This window comes from Drosophila takahashii, chromosome 2R (genome assembly GCF_030179915.1).
Source record: "Drosophila takahashii strain IR98-3 E-12201 chromosome 2R, DtakHiC1v2, whole genome shotgun sequence".
Lineage (NCBI taxonomy): Eukaryota > Metazoa > Arthropoda > Insecta > Diptera > Drosophilidae > Drosophila > Drosophila takahashii.
In genome coordinates this window covers 25049803-25075808 of record NC_091679.1, presented here as the reverse complement: position 1 = coordinate 25075808, position 26006 = coordinate 25049803, and the positions used below count along the sequence as shown (strand labels likewise).

Below are 26006 nucleotides of genomic sequence, written 5' to 3'. Positions count from 1 at the left end.
CCTGTCCTACCCCGAAAAAAAGTACATCACTTTAAGTGCTGCCATATTTTAGTCAGATAAGACAAATCTATTAAAAGTTATTAGTATTATAAATTACATCCGAACATTTTATATGACACATATATTACAGTGCGTAAATTAAATTAAAATTTAGTTTAATTATCTATGTATGTTCACTGAACATTGCCCACCCAAAAAACAAAATGACCTGAAATGTGAAATATTTTTTTGTTATCGGGAGTGTCACAGAAAACTCTTCCAACCAAAAACAGTTGGTTTTGTTCATTGATGTACATAACGGATTTCGGTTGAAAATAATTTCTGTGATACCCCCGTAACACTACACGTATAGCACTATGCAACATCGCAACTTTAAGTCCATGGATTCCCAACTTAAACTGCGTTTTTCAAAAAGTTCGCCGACGCTATGATCCTTTACACAAGGACCTCAAAGCTCGAAAAACGTTACAATTGGCCAACTTTTCGGAGGTATCACAAGCCAACGGATTGCTGGTTTGTTTTGATGTTAATGTTTTTCAAAAGATACATTCTATATCTTTCAAACCCTACACTTTCAAACCCTACACTTTTGATTTCATTAATTTTTATACCCTTGTAGAGGGTATTATAATTTCACTCAGATGTTTGCAACGCAGTGAAGGAGACGTTTCCGACCACATAAAGTATATATATTCTTGATCAGCACCAATAGCCGAGTCTATCTAGCCATGTCCGTCTGTCCGTTTCTATGCGAACTAGTCTCTCAGTTTTAAAGCTATCGCGATGAAACTTTCCCGAAAGTCTTCTTTCTATTGCAGGTAGTACATATGTTCCGTACATGTTCCGTAGTACATTCTTTTATCTACAAGGGTATATAAGCTTCGGCTGGCCGAAGGTAGCTTCCTTTCTTGTTATCAGTATTTCTTACCATATTTAGGAGAAATATACTTGCATTCAAAACGTAAGCTCAAGCAAATTTTAATAAGAAACCTAATCGAATTTTGAATTTCAACGTATTATGATAAACTTTTCAAAATATCGTTTCTTTAGTGCGAGCGCTAGAAAAGTCCGCTCATCTCTAAAATCCGAACAGCTGGTTATCATCAGCTGTTCTTGTTTTGGTTCTGCGGAATTGATTACAAATAATTTTGGAAAATGACAAGAAAACTTAAAGAATATTAAGATAACCAATTAATTGAATTAACTAATAAGAACCAAAAAATCCTTTTAATCTAAAATGACCAAGATACCAAAAGCAGCACTTAGTCTAAAGCAGGTAAGAAGATTACATATAAAAGTTTACAGAATTTATAATTTTTGGAATACGTAAACTGAATTATCCCCTAGTTTATGCTGCGCCAAGAGGTCCTGAAGCTATACCGGGAAATCTTCCGCACCATCCGTCAAGTTCCCGACAAAAACAGCCAGCTGGAGCTGCGATCCTGGGCACGACACGACTTCCAGACGAACCGCCACAAAAGCGACGAGGTGGCCATCAAGATGCTCCTCCAGCATGGCAGACGCAGCCTCACAGAACTCAAGACCAGCCTCCACTTGAGCGGGGTGAGCGAGGGCAAATAGGAACAATCTTAAACCGAAATCTTAGCTTAATTTGATTTTATTTTTGAGCTCGACAACCGTACGAAAATAAATACGAGTTAGGACTAAGGACTAAGACAAAAGCTATCGAATCTTTGAGGTGCTACAATTCGCTGTGTTTTCGTGTGTTTCGTGAAGGTGAAATAGCAGTCTAGCGTCTTTGGAGGGGAGTTGGACTCCCAGTTTCCATCTATCAGTTATCAGTATCAGTTCTAAAGCAGAGGTCGCAGGAAACTCAGCCAGGCCACCTTGAGCAGCGCCAGTCCGAAGAGCAGGGAGCCCACGCTGGTGATGATCACCGAGATGAGATCCCTCTTGGCATGCTGATCGACTCGGCTCACCAAGAAGCTGTGTATCACGGTGCTGGTGATGTGGGCGCCATCGAAGCCGAAGCAGGGGATGGCATTGATCAGGGCCAATCCTATGCTGAAGACAACGTTGTACTTGAGCAGCAGTAGCCAGGCATCTGGCCACGCCGCCTTCAGGAAGGAGTATCTGGGCACAAAGGCGGAGACCTCCACGGTACGCGTGACATCCCAGGGATGACCCACATAAATCACCGGCGGCAGCTTCTCTCCTCGTGAATTCTGTCGCTTAAAGGTCATTATGGCAGTGATGTTCCGAATTAGCGGGCGCAGACAGAAGCCCTCGTTGCAGACACCCGAGGAGCAGTGTTCGGTCACCTCCTCCAGAGTGCGGCGCACATTGAGGCACACGTGCTGCGGCAGCTCCACGGGCACATCCCCATTGACATCCTCCACCACCTCGAAGCAGCTCACATTGGGATTCAGTTCATCGCAGCACTGCAGCTGGCCATCAATGCTGTGGTGTGAAATGGCGCTGCTTTCGTCGTTCAGCTGCACGAAGTCCGCACTCACGCAGTAGCCCGGCTTGAGTTTCAGGCAGTTCTGTAGACAGGTCACCCAGCTCTCCTCGCTGTTCACCGGACAGCCGTTCACCTGGGTGATTTGATTGTCCACCTGCAGGCCGCGCTCGCCTCGCAGCGGAGATTTCCTTGTTAGCTCGGTGACCACAACGTGCTGGTTGTAGGCGTACAATGGTGACATGGTGATGCCCACCGTTGAGATTAGGAGGTAGCACACGCCGGCAAACACAAAGTTGTGCCAGATGCCGGCGCACAAGACACGCAACTTTCGGAACCAACGCAGGCCGTTCAGGTGATCGTGAGAGAGTTCAGTGTATGCCAACGGCAGGAAGAAGATGAACTGTAAAGGTACAATTTTACTTAGTATAATAAGATTCCATATCCAATCCCTACCTTAATCCCAAACCCTGTGACGGGCACATCTTCCATCACAGCGGCCAGGGCGTGTCCCATCTCGTGGACCACCAGGCAGAGCACCAGGGTGGTGATGTAGTAGCCAATCTCCTCCAGCGGCAGGTTGACGCCGGGCAGCAGGATTTCCAACTGCACGGGCACGCCAACGGGCGAGGATGAGCTCTCCTGTTCGCCACTACTGAAGATGGTGGCAATGAGCAGGATGAGCCCAATCGGGAGCAACGAAAAGGTGACCAGGACACCGATATTGAAGCTAGTGAGCATTACTCTGCGCGTGCAGCTGTTTCCGGCGGATCCCCAGCGGAGGAGGGTCCTATTGAAGGCACTTGTGTGCCAGTGAAGGCTCATGAAGTTGACACTCAGTCCGGTGTTCTTGAGGAAGGCATCGTAGGGGTAGTGCATGCAGCTCTAGGGGATTAATGATTAGTATTTGGATGTATTACGAGTGCCAGAATAGAACCCACCTTGAAGAAGCGGTCGAAAAAGTACAGGATGCCATAGAGCGAAGCCAGCACTACGAAAAACACCAAGGGATCCATGATTTGTGCGGTCTCAAGAGGTCATCGGAGTTATGGGAGATGGTGGTTCAGGTGGAATTTCGCAGGACCACCACCTGTTCGTAGCCTCCTTTCGATCGGGAATCCTCTCCAGAATCGTTGTCCTCCGGTTGCGACTCCAAGTACTGGCACTCCGGTAGAGCCCAGACCAGAAATCAACATTAATCACGTCTGCAAATCTTGTGCGCAAATTAATCTGCGTAAAAAAATATAAATACTAAAAGCTAGTCGCAAACAGGGTTGCCAGGTGTAAAACTGGTGTTCCTTTTAATTCATCTAGAAGAATCGATATCTTCATCAAATCAGAAAAATCGATAATTACCGATATTAGCGCGCTCAATACTTGAAAGTCACAGAAATGTAAGGAAAGGTTATGTCAAAGTGTTAATAAAAGTTTATTTACTAAAGAAAGTCCAAAGAACGATTCATGAAAGATACCCAACCATCCCCAATAACCATTTAAAATTCAAAACTCAGCATGACAGCCCGTTTACTGATTTAAAAATTTTAAATTAAAATACATAAAACATGAATGAGGTATAATATACTATAGTACAGATTCCAGATGAGCGAACAGGATTTCACATATAGAAGACTTGTGCCGACGTACCGGGCGGTAGTCTCGGTAATGGCCTGCATATCCTTTGTGTCTGGTGTAGTGGCCGGCTACCTTTTCATGACCAGCATGGCGGGAGTTTCGCAGGCGGTAAAAATTGTATGGACCACTGGATCGGCCACCTATGCATTGGCCTCGCTTCTGCTTATTATCGGAGTTTGGAAGGTATAACCCCTGAAAACTTGATTTATAATGTTTAACCAGGTTCCTTTGATTCCTTAGCAGATTAAGTGGCTGGTTTATCCCTACATGTGCATGCTCCTAATGGCCATTGCCGTGTACACGATGATCCTGCAGTGGTTGTTCAAGAACCTCCCGGCTGCCGTCTTCACTTCCGTGGCCATCAGTTTTGTATTCCTTGGCATTTCCTTGCACACGACCAAAACAATAGAACAAAACAACAGAGATGCAGCCTTTTAGAGCTACAAAGTATAGAAATTCTAAGTGTGGGGTACTTGATTTATTTTACAAAATTCTAGTGTTAATAAAGTCTGCCGTATTCAAAATAAGTACCTAGAAAACCTACTTTGATTTCTATCTTTTAAGTAAATTTAATTTAATTCTATATAACTGCAGGTCAACCTGATGAATGGACTCTGTTTCAGGGGAAAAACCATGTGATTCCCTAATTTCGAGTGCACGCAATAACAATTCATTCATCAGCTGTTGCCCGATATTGTGGTAGGTGGCTTCGGGAGGGGGGCTTTGAAGGCAACAAGCGGCCAAAAGAGCCTAGCAAAACAAAACGGATGACGGACAACCGGGTAGAATGGAAGGACCTCCTTCTCTGGTTTTTCCTTTCTACCAAACAAAAACCCACCTCGACCTAGCTCACCACACAAATGAGTTGGGTTCGCCACGGACCTTCAGAGAACATGAAAATCTTCAGTTCAGTCGTGAGCTTGAGCAGCAGCATAACAGTCGCATCCGCCAAAAGGGGCAACTAACGAAGAATCCTCACGGAAAAAGGGTTTTGCAAAGGGTTTTTCCCACTCAAAGAAAGTGTTGGCCAGCTTCAGGAAAATTTAAGGCGTAACTTGGACTCATTCAACCGATTTGAAATATCCATTTCGAGCGTAGGATTGGGTAAAGTGAATACAAAGGACTTCAGCTGGAATCTGGCCCCATATCGATTTGTTCCAAAAACTGCATGCTCGTGAGAGAGTGCGCTTGTGCTGGAAAAGGAAACGGAAGGGGCGACAAGGAAGCGGAAACGGAAACAGCTGCTGCATAAACAAGAGTGAACGGGAAACTGTCTGTCCTATTAAAGCATCATGACGCCAGAACAGCAGGGATATCGCCCCTAAGGAAAACCCATACAAGTTCCTCAAGGAAGCCCCCAAAAGGGAGAAGTGAATCAAAATCGCAAACGAAAACAATATAAGCCCTATCAAAACGAACCCGCAAAGGATTCTGTGCCAAAGGAGCCGGGGAAGCAGAAGTCGTAGTAGCAGAGTATCCAAATTGGGCCAACCGGTGAAGGCCCGCGTTCGTCAGCTCTTCAGGATTTTAAGGACCCAAAGCAGAGGCAACCCAATGCATTTGGGTGCACAACAGCAACGCCCCAAGCAACAACAACAACAGCGCGAGCAACAAGAGAAACATCAAAGGCGTTTCACGTTCAGTAAAGGACGGCAATGTCGTCCCTACAGCGTGACTGGCATTTACAGGTGAGTGGTCCAAGTCCAATACCCATACCCATATCCTTATCCTTTTGGGAAGGTCAAGAAACGCCCCTTCCCCTTCGGGGTAATCGGATTCTGGGGAGTGGGCCAATGGCAATTTTATTGAGGTAGCTGGAGTTTGAGTTCCTGTGGTGAGCATGCGCAGTGCAGGAGAGGCTGCCCTACGAGTACGTAAACATTGTAAGCGATACGAGAATGGGTCAACGTCACTAAGCGCATCCATCATAATCACTATCTAAATGGGGACAAGGAAGTAAACAATGCGTGGCCCTGACTGCTGGAGGAATACAGTTTGAAGGGGCTACATTCAAATGCATTTCATTCAAAACTGTGGGTACTGTCTATTTAATGTTCAAATGGGACTTCATAAAAAACTGACGTGCAATTGACAGTAGTAGGAAAAATCAGAGTTGACTGTTCTGCGGTTATTTAAGATTAAAAGGGTTATACCCTTGACATTTCAAAGCAGTAATTTTTAAGCGGTGATATAGATAATAACACTGTGTTAAAAAATTAATTAATTTACCTTGATAGATGTTATATTTTTAAATTCGTTACGAATTCCCAAGTTAAGCTGCGTTTTTCAAAAAGATCTCCGACGCAAGGATTCTTAGAAGAAGGAACACAAATTTTGAAAAATGCTGAAATTGGCCAACTATTCAGGGGTATCTCAGGCTGTTTAAGTATTTTAAAAGTGACACTCTTTACCTTTCAAAACTCATATTCAGAATATTTTAAGATTTTTATTTTAAGATAGAGATAATAGCCATAAACAAAGTAAAATTATTCTGTCTGGCTTTTGTAAAACGCAGTTTATCTTGGGAACTAGTAACGAATTCAAAAATAAATTTGTAATGTGACATAGTGTGATTATTTAAATAGGTTTTAAAAAAAAAAACTTTTTATAGGATATTTTAATTTTTTTTCGTAGATTGTCATTATACATTTTTTAAATTTTCTGATAAAGTTATTCCAAAGTATTTAATAAATAATATTAAGTTTCCAAATTATATAAAGACTTGCAACATTTGTTACAAAATGTAAATATAAATACTAATTTATAATTACAAGTATCACTATCCAAATGCCCAAAGGCCCTAATCATTAGAGCTGGCAGCTACTGGCATATATCCTTTGTTCAACAAGTTGTCAGTGGTGCGTAGGTTCCAGCTAGCCAACATAAGGCCACCCCCTTCACCTTGACCGCTTATCGTTCAGGCTCACACACGAGCCACTAACTTGGCCCGGGGGTTCATTCTTCCGTTTCATTAAGCCAAGGCCTTGAAATGTTGGGAAATTGAAAACAAACAGCGATTCCAGCGAAAGCTTCCTGACAACTTAAGCCGGATCCCAGCTGACAGCAGGAGGCGGTCCTGGCGCCCAGGCTGTGCTACAATAGCAGGCCAACTTGGTCTCTGACATTCGACAAGGTCACAGGACTGGGATGCTGTGACTCATGCTCTTGCGGGGGAGTTGCCAAATGCCAAATGCCAAGTTGGCCACCGCTCATTAGCGCTGTCAGATGTCCCGCTACACGATGCATTCGCCTTTGAATATTGCATGCCTATTATTTGCCATTCTCCATGGTTATTTTCCGCCATCAATATAGCAGGCAGTTCATTAGCGGCACGTTCACGAAATTCGACACACGCCATGTTACATGCACTGGGAAAAATCAGTCAGGAAATTAATCTATTTATTAAAATAAAGAATAAAATATATATTTTTTTTTTGGCCCTTCAGAATCTTAAAATGCATATTAACAAGTGATTTACTGATTTATTAATACCAAAAATACAAATGCATTTGAACACCTAAGTACCTAATATATTTACCAGGCATTTAACAATTTAAAGCTAATACAAAAAAAAATTAGAAATTATTGTTATAGAATTTTGTTTAATGTGTATTTTCCAAGGTAGTTCCAAGGGTTTTAACGGAAGATTAGGGATTGAAAAAGAGGACGTGGATATGGAACGTCAACGGTGTTTATAGCAAATGAGTTTACTCAGCGATGGGCCCCAATCCCTCTATTCAATGGGCTCACGCGTCGCATACTTGATGTCTCTTGCTTAACGGTATATCAAATTACGTATACGTCAGTGCAAATACGAGGAAAAAGGTGTGAGCCGGATAACGAAGAGCCAGATAATGAAAAGCTATTAGGAAATTAGTTAATGTGAATTATTGAAGATTGCGATATAAATACATACATTTTAGGTGCAGGTAATGCAAACTAATAAGGAAAGTGTTTCAGTATCAGAAAAAGAAGAAGCTTAAACCCAAGAAAGGTTAAGGATTAGGTTTAAAAATTAAAATTAAAAAGGTAAAAGGCTATTCAAGGATACACATTCCATCTATTGGCCCAGCTGTATGCTGGATAATACCTAGGATCAACATACCTAATCCTGCATTTGACTGCTTTCCAATTTCGGCCTTTTCTTCGAGGGCTTAGCAAAGTTTGGCTTCATTCCATTCGGCCTTATCAGCACGGGTATTTCCTGGCATTAGCCTTGGATTCGAACGTTGCATCAGCCTTGGATTGGAGCAAATACCCACTCCTCCCATTTGCCGCCAATCGAACCACCCTTCAATTTCCGGCAACAAAGACAGAACCTAAAAGCAAACAAGAAAGGAAGCTAGCTTCGGCCAGCCGAAGCTTATATACCCTTGCAGATCATTCCTATTAATTAACAAATCGCAAAAATGTTCAATTTTCTAATATTTATCATTAATTTTCCGATCGTTCCTATGACAGCTATATGATATAGTCGTCCGATTTTGATCAAATTAAAATTGAAATTCGGAATTATTTAAAAAGAGTCATATCCTAGAGTAGAAGATAATACAATAAAAACCAAAGAAGCTAGAATTTATTTCCTATTACTTTTCCATTAATTTTCCGATCGTTCCTATGGCAGCTATATGATATAGTCGTCCGATTTTGATTAAATTAAAATTGAAATTCGGAAATATTTAAAAAGAGTCATATCCTAGAGTAGAAGATAATACAATAAAATCCAAAGAAGCTAGAATTTATTTCCTATTACTTTTCCATTAATTTTCCGATCGTTCCTATGGCAGCTATATGATATAGTCGTCCGATTTCGATAAAATTAAAATTGAAATTCGGAAATATTTAAAAAGAGTCATATTCTAGAGTAGAAGATAATACAATAAAAACCAAAGAAGCTAGAATTTATTTCCTATTACTTTTCCATTAATTTTCCGATCGTTCCTATGGCAGCTATATGATATAGTAGTCCGATTTTTTAAATAATTAATTCGAAATTCAGAAATATTAAAAAAATAACATCCCCAAAAGTAGAAGGTAATATTTCAAAAAACACCGAAGTTAGAATTTTTTAAAGTTTTTTTTTCCGATTGTTCCTATGGGAGCTATAAGATATAGTTGTCCGATCCGGTCGGCTCCGACATATATACTACCTGCAATAGAAAGAAGACTTTTGGGAAAGTTTCATCCCGATAGCTCAAAAACTGAGAGACTAGTTTGCGTAGAAACAGACAGACGGACAGACGGACAGACGGACAGACGGTCAGACGGACAGACGGACAGACGGACAGACGGACAGACGGACAGACGGACAGACGGACATGGCTAGATCGACTCGTCTAGTGATGCTGATCAAGAATATATATACTTTATGGGGTCGGAAACGTCTCCTTCACTGCGTTGCAAACTTCTGACTGAAATCATAATACCCTCTGCAAGGGTATAAAAAAGAATTAAACGGGGATCTAGGGTGTAACACTACTTTACGTCCAAAAATATCCAAAAAATCCAAATTTTTTTGGACCCCTTTTAAAAAATTAAAAAAAATAGTAATTATGTATCTAAAATTTTTATTGTTTTTTTAATATTTTAAGAATTGGTTGCTCTTAAAATTTCAATCGTTACATATACAACTTAGGCCCTTGGGCGCTTTCAGAAAAATTTCAAAGATGTGTAAAAATACCTTTTTTTCTAATTGGCTAAAATTATGTTTCGAACAAGAAAGGAAGCTAGCTTCGGCCAGCCGAAGCTTATATACCCGTGCAGATCATTCCTATTAATTAACAAATCGCAAAAATGTTCAATTTTCTAACATTTCTCATTAATTTTTCGATCGTTCCTATGGCAGCTATATGATATAGTCGTCCGATTTTGATCAACTTAAAATTGAAATTCGGAAATATTTAAAAAGAGTCATGTCCTAGAGTAGAAGATAATACAATAAAAACCAAAGAAGCTAGAATTTATTTCCTATTACTTTTCCATTAATTTTCCGATTGTTCCTAAGGCAGCTATATGATATATTAGTCAGATTTTTTAAATATTTAATTCGAAATTCAGAAATATTTAAAAAATAACATCCCCAAAAGTAGAAGGTAATATTTCAAAAAACAACGAAGCTAGAATTTTTTAAAGTTTTTTTTTCCGATTGTTCCTATGGGAGCTATAAGATATAGTTGTCCGATCCGGTCGGCTCCGACATATATACTACCTGCAATAGAAAGAAGACTTTTGCGAAAGTTTTGTCCCGATAGCTCAAAAACTGAGAGACTAGTTTGCGTAGAAACAGACAGACGGACAGACGGACAGACGGACAGACGGACAGACGGACAGACGGACGGACAGACGGACAGACGGACAGACGGACATGGCTAGATCGACTCGTCTTGTGATGCTGATCAAGAATATATATACTTTATGGGGTCGGAAACGTCTCCTTCACTGCGTTGCAAACTTCTGACTGAAATCATAATACCCTCTGCAAGGGTATAAAAAGCAACCGCAGGCGAGACCGTCCCCACCTTGCTCTTGACCCTGAGTCGTCGGAAAATTGCTGTTTGGTTGGAGGAAGTGAGAGCGGATCCCGCAGACAAATGGAAGTGGAAATGGAAAATTCCCAGACGTCATGCCAACCCAAAAGGCACAGCATGCACCTGCAGCCCGGCATCGATTTAACAAAGTACATATAACAATAAAGGCGAGCAAGAAAATCCGTTCGGTCCGTGGGCAATTAGACCTCAAAGGAGCGGGAAGAGGGGAAAACTGGATGTTAACTCAATTAAACAAAACGTATTGCATATATTAGGGCGCTGCAGCGACATCGTCTATAAGTCGGGAGATCGCGTGCGCTCCTCGCATTTCGTTTAGCAATGCAAATTGGGCTAAGTTGTTGCTTCCTTGACCCGCCTCCAGTCGATTTGTCAACAGCCCAACGGGATTCACGACAAGTTAACCCATTTTTTAATGGTACGGAATGGAGGCGGAATTTTTGATGCATGCAAATTTGCAGCATTAACTCTAAATAACCAGTGCTTGATAAATATTTTGGCAAATAAACTTTGCCAATTTGTGGATTGTTAACGAAAAGGTCATGCAAGGGGAAACTTTGTATTACGAATGTCGGGTTTGATGAATGTAAATAAATAAATATCTTTAACATCTCAATTAAAAAAGGAATTTGGTAAATAAATCGAATTTGCATTAACTTAAAATACACAAACACAGGAAAAAAATTGCAGATTAATATAATATTTTTTAAAGATCAAGTTATTCATATCGTTTTGATATGAGTAAGGCTCAGATGACACATTCAATTATTATCGTCAATTTATTGTGACAATTTTTCATTTGAGTGAGTTTAAAGAAGTGCTAGCAAGTCAGGAATAATATAATATCGCGCCTTTATTATTGGTGTAAGTGGTAGAGCAGAAAAAAATATTTTATTCTTTCTTGCGCTCGCTTAAGGTCCCATTAAAGAAAAATTGCTACAATAAATTGAGGTTAAAAATTGAATGTGTCATCTGACCCTTAAGATCAATATCTTACAATATTTGTTACGAAAATACTACATGGTATTTTAAAACAGTATTTTTATAAGTTTTATTAAATGATAAAATTCAAGTTGATATGGTTAAATCATAAATTTGTCATTAATCATATCGGTTTCTTATTGATATGAAATATGCTAGAAATAACCCTGTTTCATATAGAATTTTTTTCCTGTGTAATACTGAACGTATTTTCTGAATAAATACATACAATTTTCTTTTGCTTAAGAAGATATTCACGCAAATAAATTAAATTATTTAATATGCGATTTTAAAAATTAATGGGATAAATTAATTTTAAAACCCATTAAAAAAGCATTCAAAAATTTTATTCAATTCACAGGGTTCCCGGGGATCGGTTTACTGCGCGAGTGAACCGGACCCAGCTGGTGGAGTCCAGTACGAGTCGGGAGGGCGCCTTCTCGACACGAATCCGGCCGAGGGCTCCGGCGGAGGGGGTTGCGTGGTCGGGTCAGCCGGCGGAGTGGGTCTCGAGTGCGGGTCCCTGTTCTCGGTGGTATCGGCACCACCGGCCCCACTGCCCGACATCGTTGTGCCCACCGAGCTGGGCTCCAAGCACCTGGAGTCACTGGGCCTGCCCGCCGCCTTCCGCTCCGGATGCAGCTCACCGAACGCCTCGCCAATGCGACGACCCGCCACCCTCAGCCTGGACACGCAATGCTGCCCGAGGACCCTGCACGCCAGCCTGCTGGAGCACCACATCTCCGAGCTGGAGGAGGACGACAACGAGAACCTGCTGACCGTGTCCAGCATCACGGCGCGTCCGCTGATCGCCAAATCGCACGAGCTTCGCAGCAGCCGGAAGTCTGGTTCCGGTTCGGGATCCGGTTTGAATACGGCCCGGAGCAGGTGCGTCCGCAGGGCCAAGGAGCGGGAGCGGGACAAAATGGTCGTTCCCAAGCGGAGCAGGCAGGTGGCTAAGGACCGGGACTCGTCGACCACGACGACAGAGAGCGGTGGTGGCAATGTGGAGCCACCGGACGGCGGCTACGGCTGGTTTATCGTCTTCGGGGCCTTCTCCGTGCAATTCTGGGTGGCCGGACTGGTCAAGTCGTACGGCGTGCTGTACGTGGAGATCATGGAGACGTTTCCCAGCTCCACGGCCACGGTGGCCTCCTGGATTCCTGCGATCCTTTCCGCTCTTTGCCTGGTCCTGGCCCCCCTGTCGAGTGCCCTGTGCCAGCGCTTCTCCTGCCGGGCGGTCGTCTTCGTCGGCGGCATCTTCTGCGCCATGGGCATGATCCTCAGCTACTTTGCCACCAGTCTGGTGCACCTGCTCTTCACCTTCGGCATACTAACAGGTAACAATTGAAGGTGGCAACTAAGGACACTGGTCGGCATAATTATTTTGACAAATTTTAAAGTTAAATCTTCTCATATTTTGAACTTACTTATAATAGAAACATTTTGGCACCTATAGAAAGAGCACTTCAATTCCGTTTAAATGACACAACAATGTTCTTAACCCATTAAGCACTTTTTGAAACGTTAGACAATTTATTGTGAAGGTCAAATTTTCAACTTTTTTCCTGGGCCTTAAGAAAGAAAATGTTTTGATGCAAAGTTTTTCCCCAATCAAAATTAATAATAACAGCAAAAAAAAATTTTCAAACTATTTTTCCTTGTATTTTTTATGATTTTTAGAAAATAGCTAAAATGACAATTTTAGCCACTTTTTCAACCTTTTCATACAAAATTTTACTGAGATCGCACTGTGGGGCGCCTAGAACAAAAAGCCTGCCAAAATGGGTTTTTTTTTTAAAGATTTTTCAAAATGTTGCAATGCAACTTTAAAAACAATTGAATTCTCTATACAAATCAAAAGGAAAGAGTGATCTGTGATGAATGGTTTTCCCACTACAGATTTATAAAGTGGATTTTTCGAAACATAATTTTAGCCAATTAGAAAAAAAGGTATTTTTACACATCTTTGAAATTTTTCTGAAAGCGCCCAAGGGCCTAAGTTGTATATGTAACGATTGAAATTTTAAGAGCAACCAATTCTTAAAATATTAAAAAAACAATAAAAATTTTAGATACATAATTACTATTTTTTTTAATTTTTTAAAAGGGGTCCAAAAAAAATTGGATTTTTTTGATATTTTTAGACGTAAAGTAGTGTTACACCCTAGATCCCCGTTTAATTCTTTTTTTTTTAAAGTTTAGATATTTAACTACATTTTCTGAAAAAATTAGCCTGCCCTTTTGGGCCTCTTCTGAGAAAACCGCAGTTTAAGTTAGCAAGAAATGTTCATAATTTGAAAAACCGTCAGCCCTGGTTATCCGCGCGCCTTAACATCATGAAGATATTTTACTTATGTGAAGGTATTGATGAAGATAATGATAAATTAATAAACAAATTTGGGTTTAAAATTTTAAATTATGTTATTTTACTAAAAATACAGATATAAAATAAATACCGGTTTCTTCCAAGTTTTTTTTTGAAAATATGCTATATTTCCTTGATTGATTCTATGACATCTATAAGATATAAGCTAGAGATATAAGATAGAACTAAAATGATAAATAATGCCTTAATCCCAATTTATATGAACCAATATTGAAATAGAACCGAGACATTCCCCTTTGTAATAAGCGTTTATATGGCAGCTATAAGTTATAGTTGACCGATTTGAATAATTTTTTTTTTCAAAAATCAAGTTAAATTAAAAAAAAATATTGGGAAACTTAGAAGCCTATAACTAATTTATTTATATTTTTTTTCTTAAAAATTTTTTACAACAAAAAAATTTTACCAAAAAAGTTTACCTAATTATGTTTTTTTACATATTTAATTGCCTTTAAGAATGCCCCATCAAAAGATATTTGCTATAGGGCACCGCTGATTTAAGGCAGACTTTTGGCTTTTTCGCCCCACTGTGGATCGTTCCATTTAAGCCCCTGGAAAAAAGTTGAAAATTTGACTTTCACAAAATTTGCTCACTTTTTAAAGAGTCTTAATGGGTTAAGAAAATTTTTGTGTCATTTAAACGGAATTGAAGTGCTCTTTCTATAGGTGCCAAAAGTTTATATTAAAAGTTCAAAATGTGAGTACAGTTAACATTCAAATCTGTCAAAATAATTATGCCGACTAGTGTAATTTAAAATTTTAATTTTCATTGAATTCACCCCAGGAATTGGTGGAGGACTCTCCACAACGCCGGGCATCGTGATAGTGTCCCAGTACTTCGATAAGCACCGTGCGCTGGCCAATGGAATCTGCGTGTCGGGCACCGCAGCCGGCAGCTTCATCCTGCCCGTGCTGATAAAGCACCTGGCGGAGAACTGTGGCTTCCACGGCACCATTCTCATCCTGGGCGGCTGCATGCTGCACGTGTGCGTCTCGGCCACCCTGTACCGGCCGATCAGTGCCTACACGGATCAGGATTCGGGGCAGGGGCAGGAGGAGACGGCGAAGCCGCTCAACGAGGACATCAATCCGAGCACCACGGGCATCCTGACCACCTCCACCTACCTGGACACCTGCGAGGTGGGTGCCGGCCACGAGCTGAGCGACAAGTTCATCGAGCACCTGTTCCTGGAGGAGTCGAAGAACCACCTTAACTACTATGCCAGCAAGCAGCCAGGTGGGTAGCTCAATATATATAATATCTATAATGTATATAACTCCAAGACTAAACCCTTAGCCCAGGACAAATCCGCTCAGGAGAGCGACGACGAGGTGAAGGACATTATTGGCGAGACCACCTTCATCAAGCCCATGAAGAAGGTGCGCAGCTCCGGACTGCTGCACTCCGTGGAGGATCTCAGCACGGATTCCACTTGGGTGTACCGCAAGCACTCCGGAACGGACTCGAATCGGGGAAGTCGCCGTCGTCGCAATGTCTTCTCCAACGACGAGGTGATCTCGAAGATCCAGGCCCATTTGGAGAAGCCCCTCTCGCCGCCCAGTGTGGTCAGTCGTGGGTTGAGTAAGAGCATGGAGATACCCACCCCGGTGAGCAACCTCAGCGATCTCAAGCAGCAGCCGTCGGAGCAGGCGGAGCACGGCATCCTCGACTCCCAGCTGGTGGAGTCCATCGATGGCGATTGCCACGGAGCCGCCGACGAGGATGACGAGGACGACGAGGAGCAGGGACCACGCACTTGCTGCGAGCGCATCGAGATGTACCTGGACATTAGTCTGCTGCAGGACCCGAGCTTCATCCTGATGTGCCTCTCCGTCACCCTGATGTCCGTCGGCTGTCCTTACATGCTGTACTACCTGCCCGCCCACGTTATATCGATAGGTAAGTCCTTTTTTGAGGATTTACTATAACATTTATTCATTCTATTTATTTAAAAAACAGTCTTTTGTCTAAAATTTTTGTCGATTTATATGACTAGTATTGGTTTTTTTGAAAAAGTCTCATCCAAATTACTTGAACGCGTCACAATTTATATATTGATTCATTAGGAAGTGCTTAAAACTATCTAAAAATTTATCGAAGAGGTGACTCAAAATGACGAGTCTTTTTTTTTTTGCATAATAGAAAAATGTTTCATACTTTTATAAAATATTTTTTAGTACTTCGGTTAAGTACAAATACTAATGATTCACCTTAGTGTTCCGTATAAAGTTTCCTTTTTTGATAAGGACATTATCTCTTTAAATAGGTATTCTTTTAAATAAATTATATATACAAGGGAAATATCTACCTTTTTAATACACATTTTTATACCCGTTACTCGAGAAGTAAAAAAGTATGTTGTATTAGTGCAAAAGTCCGTCTTGACCTTTAAAGATTTAGGAAAACTATAAATGTGTTTTTGTGTTTAACAATACCTATCAAAACGTAGAAGAAATTTTTTAAATCGGACCATTTGTTAAAAAGTTATGAACAAAAATTGAATCTGCCGCTAGATGGAGCCATCAAAAATTTAAACAGCCGCTAGATGGCGCGATCCATTCATCTCCCTCGCACTCCCTTCAGCTGAGTAACGGGTATCTGATAGTCGAAGCTCTTAACTTTAGCGTTCTCTCTTGTTATTAAATATGGTTCTTCAAAAGATATAATTTATAAATTCTACATTCAATCACTGTAGGTTACAACAAAAGCGAGGCGGGATACCTGGTGGCGGTCAGCGCGGTTTTGGATCTAATTGGGCGCCTGGGCCTCGGCTGGCTGAGTGACCTGCAGCTGTTCGATCGCAAGAAGACCTACACCTTGTGGTGAGTAGATAAAACCAGCAAGTTGCCGATCCAGACTAAAATGTTTTCCTTACAATGACAGCATTTTGGGCGCCGGATGTGCCGTGCTCACGATTCCCTTCGCCAAGACCCTGGTTCTGGTGGGTCTGTCGGCTGCTGTCTACGGATTGTGCCTGGGCAGCTGGTATGTCCTGATGCCCGTGCTCCTGGCCGACCTGTTCGGGACGGACAGGATCAGCTCGAGCTATGGGCTGGTGAGGATGTTCCAGAGCATCGGAGCCATCTCGGTGCCCCCGCTGGCGGGACTGATGCGGGATCTCTCCGGGGACTACGAAATCTGTTTTTACTGCATGGGATCCTGCATGGTGCTCGGCTGCACTCCGATGGTCGTGTGGTCTGTCCTGGAGGCTCGCAACCACCGGCTGTTTGTCCAGCGCGAGGAGGAGGACTGCGAGGAGGCCTAGGAATAGGTGGTTACTAATTAGCTGGTTGCCCCCATAAGTTAATCGTGTTTTAGTAGCGATCAAATACTAGTTGAGTTCCTGAGTTTCAGAGTTCGAATGCCTCACCGATATTGCTGATTCTACCAGTTACTATTAATACTATCCGAAAGTTCTCATCCCTATCTTAACCAATCCATGCCCACTCGCATCCAATCGCTTGTTATCCCTCGGTTGAGCAACAGCAAAAGGATGTGTGAGATGATATTCAAACGAAGAAACCAAACAACCAACAAACAACTGAGCACCAAAAGTTGCGCAAAAAGAACTGAGTTAAAAAGACATGAACTACAAATACCCGTATAAAACTTTATAATATGATAGTTACGATCCATGCCCGATTAGATGTTATATAGGCCGACTATAGACTAGGTTCGCATGCCCATATCAGATTGGACTCAACGTGGCGCAGGAAAAGCAGAGAGGCTATAGGCAGATCGGAGGTTTGACTTCAGAGCATCGCATTATCCTAGACTTAAACTAGTTGTTGTGAGACATTTACCCAAACAGAGAAATACCAAATAAACACCAAAATCAGAAAGGAAAACGAGTTTTTGGGATTAAACGGAATACCTTATTCATCAACATATATTTTTCACTACTTAAACCACAGTTTATTTCATACCCAATGGTTTAAGCTAACGTTCAACGTGGAACACTCTGTGAAAGGCAAAATAATTGTTATACTCCTTAGTCAATACGTCCTTTAAACTAAATCGACTGGGCTTGTGATCCTGATCAAGAATATTTATATTTCCTCGACGAATACAGAATAAGGAAACGGTTGATCATCTTACGTTTGCCAAAGAAAGTCAACAACTTTTGGAGATTTAGAAGAACAAATTTGTGTTCTTCTTTCTTTTATTTATATTATGTATATATTATTATATTATATAGTAGGATATAGCAAGGCTCTTCCTAACGCGTTTTCTCTTATCTAAGGAGAGCCAGGAGAAGAAGACCCGTGAGACTCCAACTCACAGCTCCACTAGCACCACTTGTTTTGGGCTGTTGATTCTCGGTCGACAACTGGGCCAAGGCCACCAGCTGTTCCTCATTGAGCTTGGGTCTGTAGCTCCAATCGATGGTGTTGGTCTTATAGATCTGGGCCATGACTAGCGCCGAAACCTTGGGGGTTCTTGTGCGATTCGGCGAATTGAAGTCCACGTGATAGAGGCCAAACTTCTCGGAAAAGCCAACCTTCCACTCATAGCTGTCCATCAGACTCCAGGCCATATAGCCCTTGACATTCACACCGTCCTCGATGGCATCCAGCACCGCTGAGAGATATAGGTTATAGTAATCCACACGAGCGTAGTCCTCCAGACCACCACGATCGCTGACGCCATTCTCCGTGACCAATATCCTGGGTGGGTTGTACTCTCGGTGAATCCACATCAACAGGTTGTACATTCCCCTGGGATAGACCTGCAAAAATAGACAGAAGATGACGGAAATATGGTTATACTGTTAAATTGTGGGCAAAGAAGGAAGGATGATTTTTATATCTTCTTAGAGCCGTTTTCTCGTCCGTTTGATAAATTTAAACATTAAATTTTAAAGCAGGGTTAAAGCTTAAAAATCGTATGGGAAATCAGAGTTTAAAGTATCCTTTAAATTTAACAGGTGGACGAGGATACAGCCCTTAATATAATTATTTTATGATCTACAAAACATTTAAAGGTCATAAAAATGAATTACACCTTAACGCCTTTATTAGCATTATATTCTAGGCAGAATACTTTACAAAAAATTCATAAAATCATAGAGTATTAAGGATTTAGTTCAAACAAGAAAGGAACTTAACTTCGACCAGCCGAAGTTTATATACCCTTGCAGATATGCCTATTTAAAATGTTGTTTTTACAAGCAAAAATCAAAACGCCTTCTTTCTACAAAGTTACAATGGTTTTTCTACTATTTTTTTGATAATTCCTATGGGAGCCATAAGATATAGTGGTCCGATCCGGTGTCGTTCCGACATATGTACTACCTGCAATAGAAAGAAGATTTTTGGGAAAGTTTCATCGCGATAGCTTTAAAACTGAGGGACTAGTTCGCATAGAAACGGACAGACGGACAGAAGGACAGACGGACAGACAGACATAGCTGGATGGACTCGGCTATTGATGCTGATCAAGAAAATATATACTTTATGTGGTCGGAAACGTCTCCTTCACTGCGTGGCAAACATCTGACTGAAATTATAATACCCTCTGCAAGGGTATACAAATTTATCTTTGCTGCAGGAAGTTTATGTTGGTTTGTCTAGACATTACATAACATAGAAGACCTAAGACTGATTATGACTTCTTAAACTCACCTTAAGCCAACTAGACCCCGAACTGGGCCAGTCGACGCCCTTCTGGGTCTCCACCGCTCCCATATCGTGATTGAACGAAGGAACCGGGAACTTGCCGGTATTGTTGTGTCCATTCGAATAGACCAGTTTGGTGGTGTACGAATTTATTCCAAAGAAATCGGCGGTGCCACGGATGCGCTGAATCTCCTCCGCGGTGAATTCGGGCAATCTGGAGCGATCACCAAAGCCCTGCTCCTTGCTCAGATTCCTGATCCTCTCGATCATCACCTTGGGATAGTTGCCTTCCTTGGAGAAGATGGGGTGTGCAAACCAGCCCAAATAGAACTGCAAGGCTCGCTCGGAGGCCTCGCGATCCTCGGTGGAGGTGACATCCTTGGGCTCCATCCAGGATGTATCCATGGTAATGCCAATGCGTCCACCTTGCTGCGACTGGAAGAGTTCCCGATACATGTGCACCACCTCAGCGTGGGCTTTCAGCACGTTGTGACCACACAGATAGGAGGGAATGCCGGGGTAGTTATAAGACGGTGCCATATAATCCAGCCCATAGCCACACTCACACACATGCAAGGGCTCGTTGATCGTGGTCCAGGTCTTTACCCGATCACCGAACATTTCCAGCACCAAGCGAGCGTAATCCTTGAACACGGGTATAATCTCCGGATTGGTCCAGCCGCCCAGCTCCTGAAGCCTTTGCGGCATGTCCCAATGGTAGATCGTCACCATCGGAGTAATATTGTACCGGAGCAGCTCGTCGATCAGGTTTGAGTAGTATTCAATGCCCGCCGTGCTGACGTTATTCTTATATCCACCGGGCATTATTCGGGTCCAGGACAAGGAGAAGCGGTACGTGCCCGCATGCAGTTCCTTCACCATTTGAACATCTCGTTTCCACTAAAGGGTTAAGGATTATTAGACAATTGTAAGATGCTTCATTTAGTAAAATAGGATACCTATGTAAATTGTACATTAGGGCATTAGGGATACAATACGTTTGAGATAGAAAATCACTTTTTTATCCATTTTGTATGAATTGTTGTATGATTAACTAGCAATTCGAGGATTTTAATTACTGAACGGCATTGTGTCAAGACACTCAAAATTAAAGCTAAACCGATTGTCGGGTCACGCAGACGTAACAGCTAATTAACTTCAAAGTCAGAGCTCTTATATCAACTTCATCGCGATAAGCGTGTCCGTCGATCGCGTGCTCGGCTGGCTAACCCTTTTAAAGTATTTCGAATTTGTTCTCGATATAAAATGCACTCTATTCTATTCACTTCTATTCAATTTTTAAAGACTTTTTACCAATTACAAGGTAACAAATAGAAACTGAGTTGCCAAAACACAAAGTGCCAAAGACTCGAAGAAACAAAAGAAAAGAATCATCATCAGTTTAAAAAGCTTTAAAAAAATTGTCCTTAATTTCCCTAAATAGATTTATTATTTTTCCTATTTCCCCTAATTTAGAGCTCAAGATTTTACTACAAAGTTTAAGACTTATATTAAAAGTGTGCTCAGTTATAGGCTGATAAGAAAAGATAACTCTATCATATCAGTATCTTTAAAAATTGGAAAAGTGCTTAATAAACAAAAATCACATTTACAAATTAGTAAAAATCTTTATCAGTTCTAACCAGATTGCTGTAAAATACTTTGCTACTATCTTTTAAAAATGTACATATGGTTCCATTTCTTCGTTGAGGTGCCCTTCAAGACTGCTTAATGTTGAAAGATCATTAATTCAGCACTGATCAAGAGCCATTAATCGGGTGAATATCTCAGATGAAGACAGGTTTATTATCAGAAACAGGTGTCCCCATGCCAATATGCCTGCTCCTCTTGATTTATGCGACTCTTTGCTAATAGTTTTGTGAGCACAATCTATAGATTTTGAACAGCGTCAAAAGCTGTGTAAGTAAAAGCCATCAGAGTGCATCACTTGCAAATTACTTAAATATTTTCCAGTCTGAAGATCTTGAACTACATGCATAACTTTTGATTCTGAATACTTCTATTATCGATTTGCCCATTGTCCAATAGCGACGTAAGTAGAATATAGGCTTACCTGATGATAGCTGTCCGCCGAGATATCACCGTTTAACTTATCGGCTATTTTCTCGGGATAATTGTGTGTAAGAAAGTCCCAGATCGACTCCCCCTTACCATCCGCGTTCCAACCTCCCTCGATTTGATAGGAAGATGAACCAACTCCCCAGCGAAAGTCGTCGGGGAATCGACGGGTTTGGCTCGCCGCACTGTCTAGACATCTATAAAGATATGGTAATTTGTTAATCGAGAGATACTGCTAAGTCTTTTTTAAAACTCGCCCCCCGTTGGTCTTCACCCACGTCCACTGCAGAAGCAAGTGACATTCAAAATTGACGAATGTTTCGACAATTTTGGTTTAAATTTAAATTTTGTGCATTATTTATATATCAATTAGCGAATGGCCGGTTAAGGTCAGTCCAGATTAAACACAAATTTGAATTTTAATACTGATAATTGTTTTGTTCTCTGTATATGTTCTGTTATATTTATTTGTTTTGGCAAATTGAAATTTCTAAAAATAATTGTATATATTTATATTTAAAACAATTTATAACTTAGTAAGTAATAATACAATTTGTTTATTAAATTAAGATTTAATCTATTGTTCGGGCAATTGCTTTGATAAAATCTTTATGCTGAGATGACACATTAAATTTTCAACGTCAATTTATTGTAGGAAATTGTTCGTTAATGGGACTTGAATCGAGTGCGAGATAGAATCAAATATGTTTGGCTGTTCTACCGCTAATTCTTGTCTCGATGGCACTTCTTTAAACTCTCACAAAAGATAAATTGTCACAATAAAAATTTGATGTGTCATCTCAACCTTAATATAATGCAACTCATAGTATTTGCGTGGGAATTTGGCTGGGCCTAAAAATTAAAAACGAACGTTTCCAATTTAATTTTGTTTAAAAATATGTCGAGTATTGATATAACTTTTTTCTTAAATATTCCGATTTGTTAAATTCTAAACTAGCACTTACGATGCAATCAGCAATAATACGGGCAGTATAAATTTGAACATGTTGTCTTTTTAGGATCACTGTGGACGGCAGGACACGTAGTGACGAAATATATACACTAAGAAAAGAAAATCTGATGTAGTGGACCGATTATTAACAGTGATACAATCGAAAGGTATCGCAAAAGCTAAAGGGATTGGATACCAAAACTTTAGAAAGTTCAATGAGAATAATTTAGAAAGTATATTTATTTAGTCAAATGTAGGTACAAGCTTTTTTCGTCGAAACCTTTTTAAAATTTTGTTCTATATGTATCCTTAAACGCGAAACCATTTTATGTCACACGAAAATTTTTGCCTTACACTTTTACGGAAATTTTGGAACTTTTCGCGATTTGTGACCGCTTTTTTTTACTGAGCAGCGTTACGATTCGCGAGCGTGTCAAGGCGACCCCGAAACGTTTGCGAGTGAACTCCGGCGCTTTTATGCCCCAACGTTATAAAGCGATTGGCAGGTTTTTAGTATAGAGTCACAGACGAGTTCTCGCTCCCTCTCCCTCTCACATTTTCAGCGGAGATCACGAGCAGGTGCCGATGTTATTATTATCTCTTTTGTTTGTGACACGGGTTTGTTTGATTTTGAGATTTTCCCTTGACCGATTACGATGCATGATTGAGAGAGAGGAATGGAAAGGTTCTTGAATATTTTTGGGCGGCAAACTTAAATTAAAACCTATCTAAATTAAGGGAAATAGTAGCGTTAATGCATTGCTTTAAAAAAAATTGTTGAAATCTATCACAACCGACACAGCCAAAATTATGCGATAATAAATTTTTTAAGTGAGACGTAAAATTCGCACAAAGGTTAAGTTTACGGAATTATGGGTTTTATTACTACTGGTTCGATTATAGATTTCCTGTTTTAAAGTAAACATACAAACGTATTTGAATTACTAATTTATATTCAGCGTAATGGAATCTTCGGTGACACGAAGGCGAATGTATCATAAATTTTGAATCATATTTTATAAAGGAAATTACAAGCTACTTAGAAATACAAATGTACGAGTACTATATTCATTTTCAAAATTTTATTAAGTTTAAAGTAACTGCAGAGCGAAAAAAATGTTTAAACAAGTGCAATTAAAAGCAGCAACAAATTCTCCCGGAAGAATGAAATGAGATTTACGTTCCCGCAGAGAGTAAAAAAGAAGGTGTGGGAGAAATCAAACACTTGGTTTCGCTTTCAGTTACAGATATAAAGTCTGGCTTGTTCAGAGGAGTTCAAAACTTAAAACGGAACCGAATTTATTTAAAGAAACACGTTCCAGCATTGGATGACGTTGAGTTGATCATTTGTTGCTTTATACTAAGGTGCGTTTTTTCGTCCGCATGTGTTATTAAAAGTAGGCTTTAAAATCTGATTTTTCATACCTTTTTTAAGGTTTAAACCTTGCCTTAAATTTAACATGCAGATGAGAAAAGGATACTATATGTTTGGAATGTAATAACTTAACTTCTGTCCATATTATAAGTCGTTAATATTAAAATATGCAAAAATATTGGTTTTAAAAAATACCATAAACAAAACCCAAATACAGTTCTCTTTCTAATAATTATGGAAAACTCCTTACAATGTCGGTAAACATTTCTCGAACAGATAAAGTCCCTGTTAAGGAACTCCATTCTAGTGTAAGCTGACTTTAAAAGCTAGACTAAAAACCCGATTACTCCAGTTCAGTTCTGCAGGCACGGTAGTGCAATAAAAAGAGGGAGATATTCATAGATTGCGCTATTTTTCTTTGTCTTATAATCTACTTGCACACGGCACTTACAGTGACAAATCTCGAAATTATTATATCCTATCCGTTATATTCTGCTAGAGACCAAAATAATGGCGGAACACTGTTTGTGGCGCAGCGACATGTGCATGCCCTCACATTTTAGGTACATATTGTATTTCGAAATAAATTAATTATTCCCGTTACTCTCAGAGTAAAAGGGTATATTGTATTCGTGCAAAAGTATGTAACAGGAAGAAAGAAGCGTTTCCGAACCTAAAAAGTATATATAATCTTGATCAGGATCATCCGCCAAGTCGATCTAGCCATGTCCGTCTGTCTGTCTGTCCGTCCGTATGAACGCTGAGATCTCGGAAACTTCAAAAGCTAGAAAGTTGGGATTACCCACACATATTCTTGGGATTCCTACGCAGCGCAAGTTTATTTTAGCCGAGCGCCACGTCCCGCTAACGCCCACAAACGATTTGAAAATGTGTCTAGCGCCCAAATTTTTAAGATTTCAGAGAAGTATAAATGCTATTTTTTTGCGTTTATTTATACTGATCGAAATGTAGAAGAAAAATTGTTCAAACCGGACCATTCGTTACAAAGTTATGCCCGATCAATGTTTTATATCTCCATCTCCCTCGCACTCCATCCAGCTGAGTAACGGGTATCTGATAGTCGGGGCACCCGATGACATTTTATAAAAGTCATCCATGAAATTATCCATGACACAGGTGACACGATGAGGGATTTTCATAAGTGACATCCTATCGAACATATTTTGAATGTGACAAGTGAAATCATGCGTGACATGTCAAGGGGTGGTTAACTCTCAAATGAACAATTCGTAAAAGGCACTTGCGATATCACCAGTGACTTCAAAACATTTGATCTGAACTGCCACTGTGGAAATGCGGACATCCCATACAAATGTCACTAATAAAAGACAAATGATATGTCACGGATGATTCACCTGGCGATCACGAGTGAAAACTTTTCACTGAAACATTCGAAACAGCTGGCTATGGTTTTTTTTTGAGGGACCGTATCTTTATTAGTTTTGTTTTAAAAATCGCATTTTAACAGTAATTTTCTGATTTGTGAAGTAAAACTCAGAGTATAACTGACATTTTTTGAGTTTTATAATAAAAGTTGACAAATAGTTATTCCATATGATTAAAAATAAAACTCCAACATTTTTTATGGCGATTTTGTGGTAAAAATAAATTTAAAGAAAATATACTTTTAAAATATACAAAATGATTTTTAGTAAGTTTATAGAACTTGGTAAGCAGGTTTTTAATTATTTGTTAAATTTCGTTCTCGACTTTTATTATAAAAATCAACAATCAACAGTTTTTGTTTTTGAGTTACATTATAAAAATGTACAATTTCAATTATTTTCGGCCCTGTTTTTTTTTTGTTTTACGTTTTCTTAATGAAAGTTGCAGTTTTAACTGTGATAAAGAAGAAATAACGCTGTATACAAAAATCTAACCGGTACAGATGGTGGACGCTGTTGTGTGGAAATAGCTTATAAAAGTGAAGTAGTCGATGTTCTAAATTTTGTAAAACATCGATAGTACCGAAGGAATATCGATTTTGTTCC

The 26006-nt window shown here is 40.3% G+C and overlaps 5 protein-coding genes across 6 annotated transcripts; 3 read left to right on the top strand and 2 right to left on the bottom strand.

Moving 5' to 3' along the window:
• The first annotated feature begins 1108 nt into the window (after positions 1-1108).
• Positions 1109-1682, top strand: LOC108066849 (LYR motif-containing protein 2). Its single transcript, XM_017155538.3, has 2 exons — positions 1109-1276; positions 1348-1682. Exons 1-2 carry the CDS (start codon positions 1238-1240, stop codon positions 1579-1581), a joined length of 273 nt encoding a protein of 90 aa, XP_017011027.2. The 5' UTR covers positions 1109-1237; the 3' UTR covers positions 1582-1682.
• Positions 1603-3702, bottom strand: S2P (membrane-bound transcription factor site-2 protease). The gene is made up of 3 exons (XM_017155537.3): positions 3364-3702; positions 2879-3307; positions 1603-2825 (listed from the first exon to the last, which is right to left on the bottom strand). The coding sequence occupies exons 1-3, from the start codon at positions 3436-3438 to the stop codon at positions 1812-1814; spliced, it is 1518 nt and encodes a 505-aa protein (XP_017011026.1). The 5' UTR covers positions 3439-3702; the 3' UTR covers positions 1603-1811.
• A 240-nt stretch (positions 3703-3942) lies between these two features.
• On the top strand, positions 3943-4567 carry LOC108066815 (uncharacterized). 2 transcript variants are annotated; one of them, XM_070213035.1, is made up of 2 exons: positions 3943-4237; positions 4298-4567. In XM_070213035.1, the coding sequence occupies exons 1-2, from the start codon at positions 4022-4024 to the stop codon at positions 4490-4492; spliced, it is 411 nt and encodes a 136-aa protein (XP_070069136.1). In that variant the 5' UTR covers positions 3943-4021; the 3' UTR covers positions 4493-4567. The 2 variants fall into 2 exon arrangements, with proteins under 2 accessions (XP_070069136.1, XP_017010988.3); XM_017155499.3 differs by having other exon boundaries at positions 3955-4237; positions 4295-4561.
• Positions 4568-4989: 422 nt separating this feature from the next.
• Positions 4990-17806, top strand: Sln (monocarboxylic acid transporter silnoon). Its single transcript, XM_017155551.3, has 6 exons — positions 4990-5742; positions 11942-12920; positions 14754-15206; positions 15267-15869; positions 16666-16792; positions 16854-17806. Exons 1-6 carry the CDS (start codon positions 5710-5712, stop codon positions 17233-17235), a joined length of 2577 nt encoding a protein of 858 aa, XP_017011040.1. The 5' UTR covers positions 4990-5709; the 3' UTR covers positions 17236-17806.
• Positions 17807-18168: 362 nt separating this feature from the next.
• LOC108066841 (myrosinase 1-like) lies at positions 18169-23088 on the bottom strand. The gene is made up of 5 exons (XM_017155531.3): positions 22974-23088; positions 22633-22729; positions 21663-21864; positions 19595-20488; positions 18169-18699 (listed from the first exon to the last, which is right to left on the bottom strand). The coding sequence occupies exons 2-5, from the start codon at positions 22671-22673 to the stop codon at positions 18205-18207; spliced, it is 1632 nt and encodes a 543-aa protein (XP_017011020.2). The 5' UTR covers positions 22674-22729; positions 22974-23088; the 3' UTR covers positions 18169-18204.
• Between the last annotated feature and the right edge of the window lie 2918 nt (positions 23089-26006).

Bases quoted from the DNA above. Each gene is read 5' to 3' on its own strand.
- LOC108066849 (XM_017155538.3), top strand. From the start codon at position 1,238: ATGACCAAGATACCAAAAGCAGCACTTAGTCTAAAGCAG. The intron at 1,277-1,347 runs GTAAGAAGATTA...ATTATCCCCTAG, and splicing joins CAGCACTTAGTCTAAAGCAG to TTTATGCTGCGCCAAGAGGT.
- S2P (XM_017155537.3), bottom strand. From the start codon at position 3,438: ATGGATCCCTTGGTGTTTTTCGTAGTGCTGGCTTCGCTCTATGGCATC. The intron at 3,308-3,363 runs GTGGGTTCTATT...TTAATCCCCTAG, and splicing joins TTTTCGACCGCTTCTTCAAG to AGCTGCATGCACTACCCCTA. The intron at 2,826-2,878 runs GTAGGGATTGGA...GTACCTTTACAG, and splicing joins TCACAGGGTTTGGGATTAAG to TTCATCTTCTTCCTGCCGTT.
- LOC108066815 (XM_017155499.3), top strand. From the start codon at position 4,022: ATGAGCGAACAGGATTTCACATATAGAAGACTTGTGCCGACGTACCGG. The intron at 4,238-4,294 runs GTATAACCCCTG...TTGATTCCTTAG, and splicing joins TTATTATCGGAGTTTGGAAG to CAGATTAAGTGGCTGGTTTA.
- Sln (XM_017155551.3), top strand. From the start codon at position 5,710: ATGTCGTCCCTACAGCGTGACTGGCATTTACAG. The intron at 12,921-14,753 runs GTAACAATTGAA...AATTCACCCCAG, and splicing joins CACCTTCGGCATACTAACAG to GAATTGGTGGAGGACTCTCC. The intron at 16,793-16,853 runs GTGAGTAGATAA...TTACAATGACAG, and splicing joins AAGAAGACCTACACCTTGTG to CATTTTGGGCGCCGGATGTG.
- LOC108066841 (XM_017155531.3), bottom strand. From the start codon at position 22,673: ATGTTCAAATTTATACTGCCCGTATTATTGCTGATTGCATC. The intron at 20,489-21,662 runs GTAAGCCTATAT...TTAACCCTTTAG, and splicing joins CGGCGGACAGCTATCATCAG to TGGAAACGAGATGTTCAAAT. The intron at 18,700-19,594 runs GTGAGTTTAAGA...CTATTTTTGCAG, and splicing joins CGGGGTCTAGTTGGCTTAAG to GTCTATCCCAGGGGAATGTA.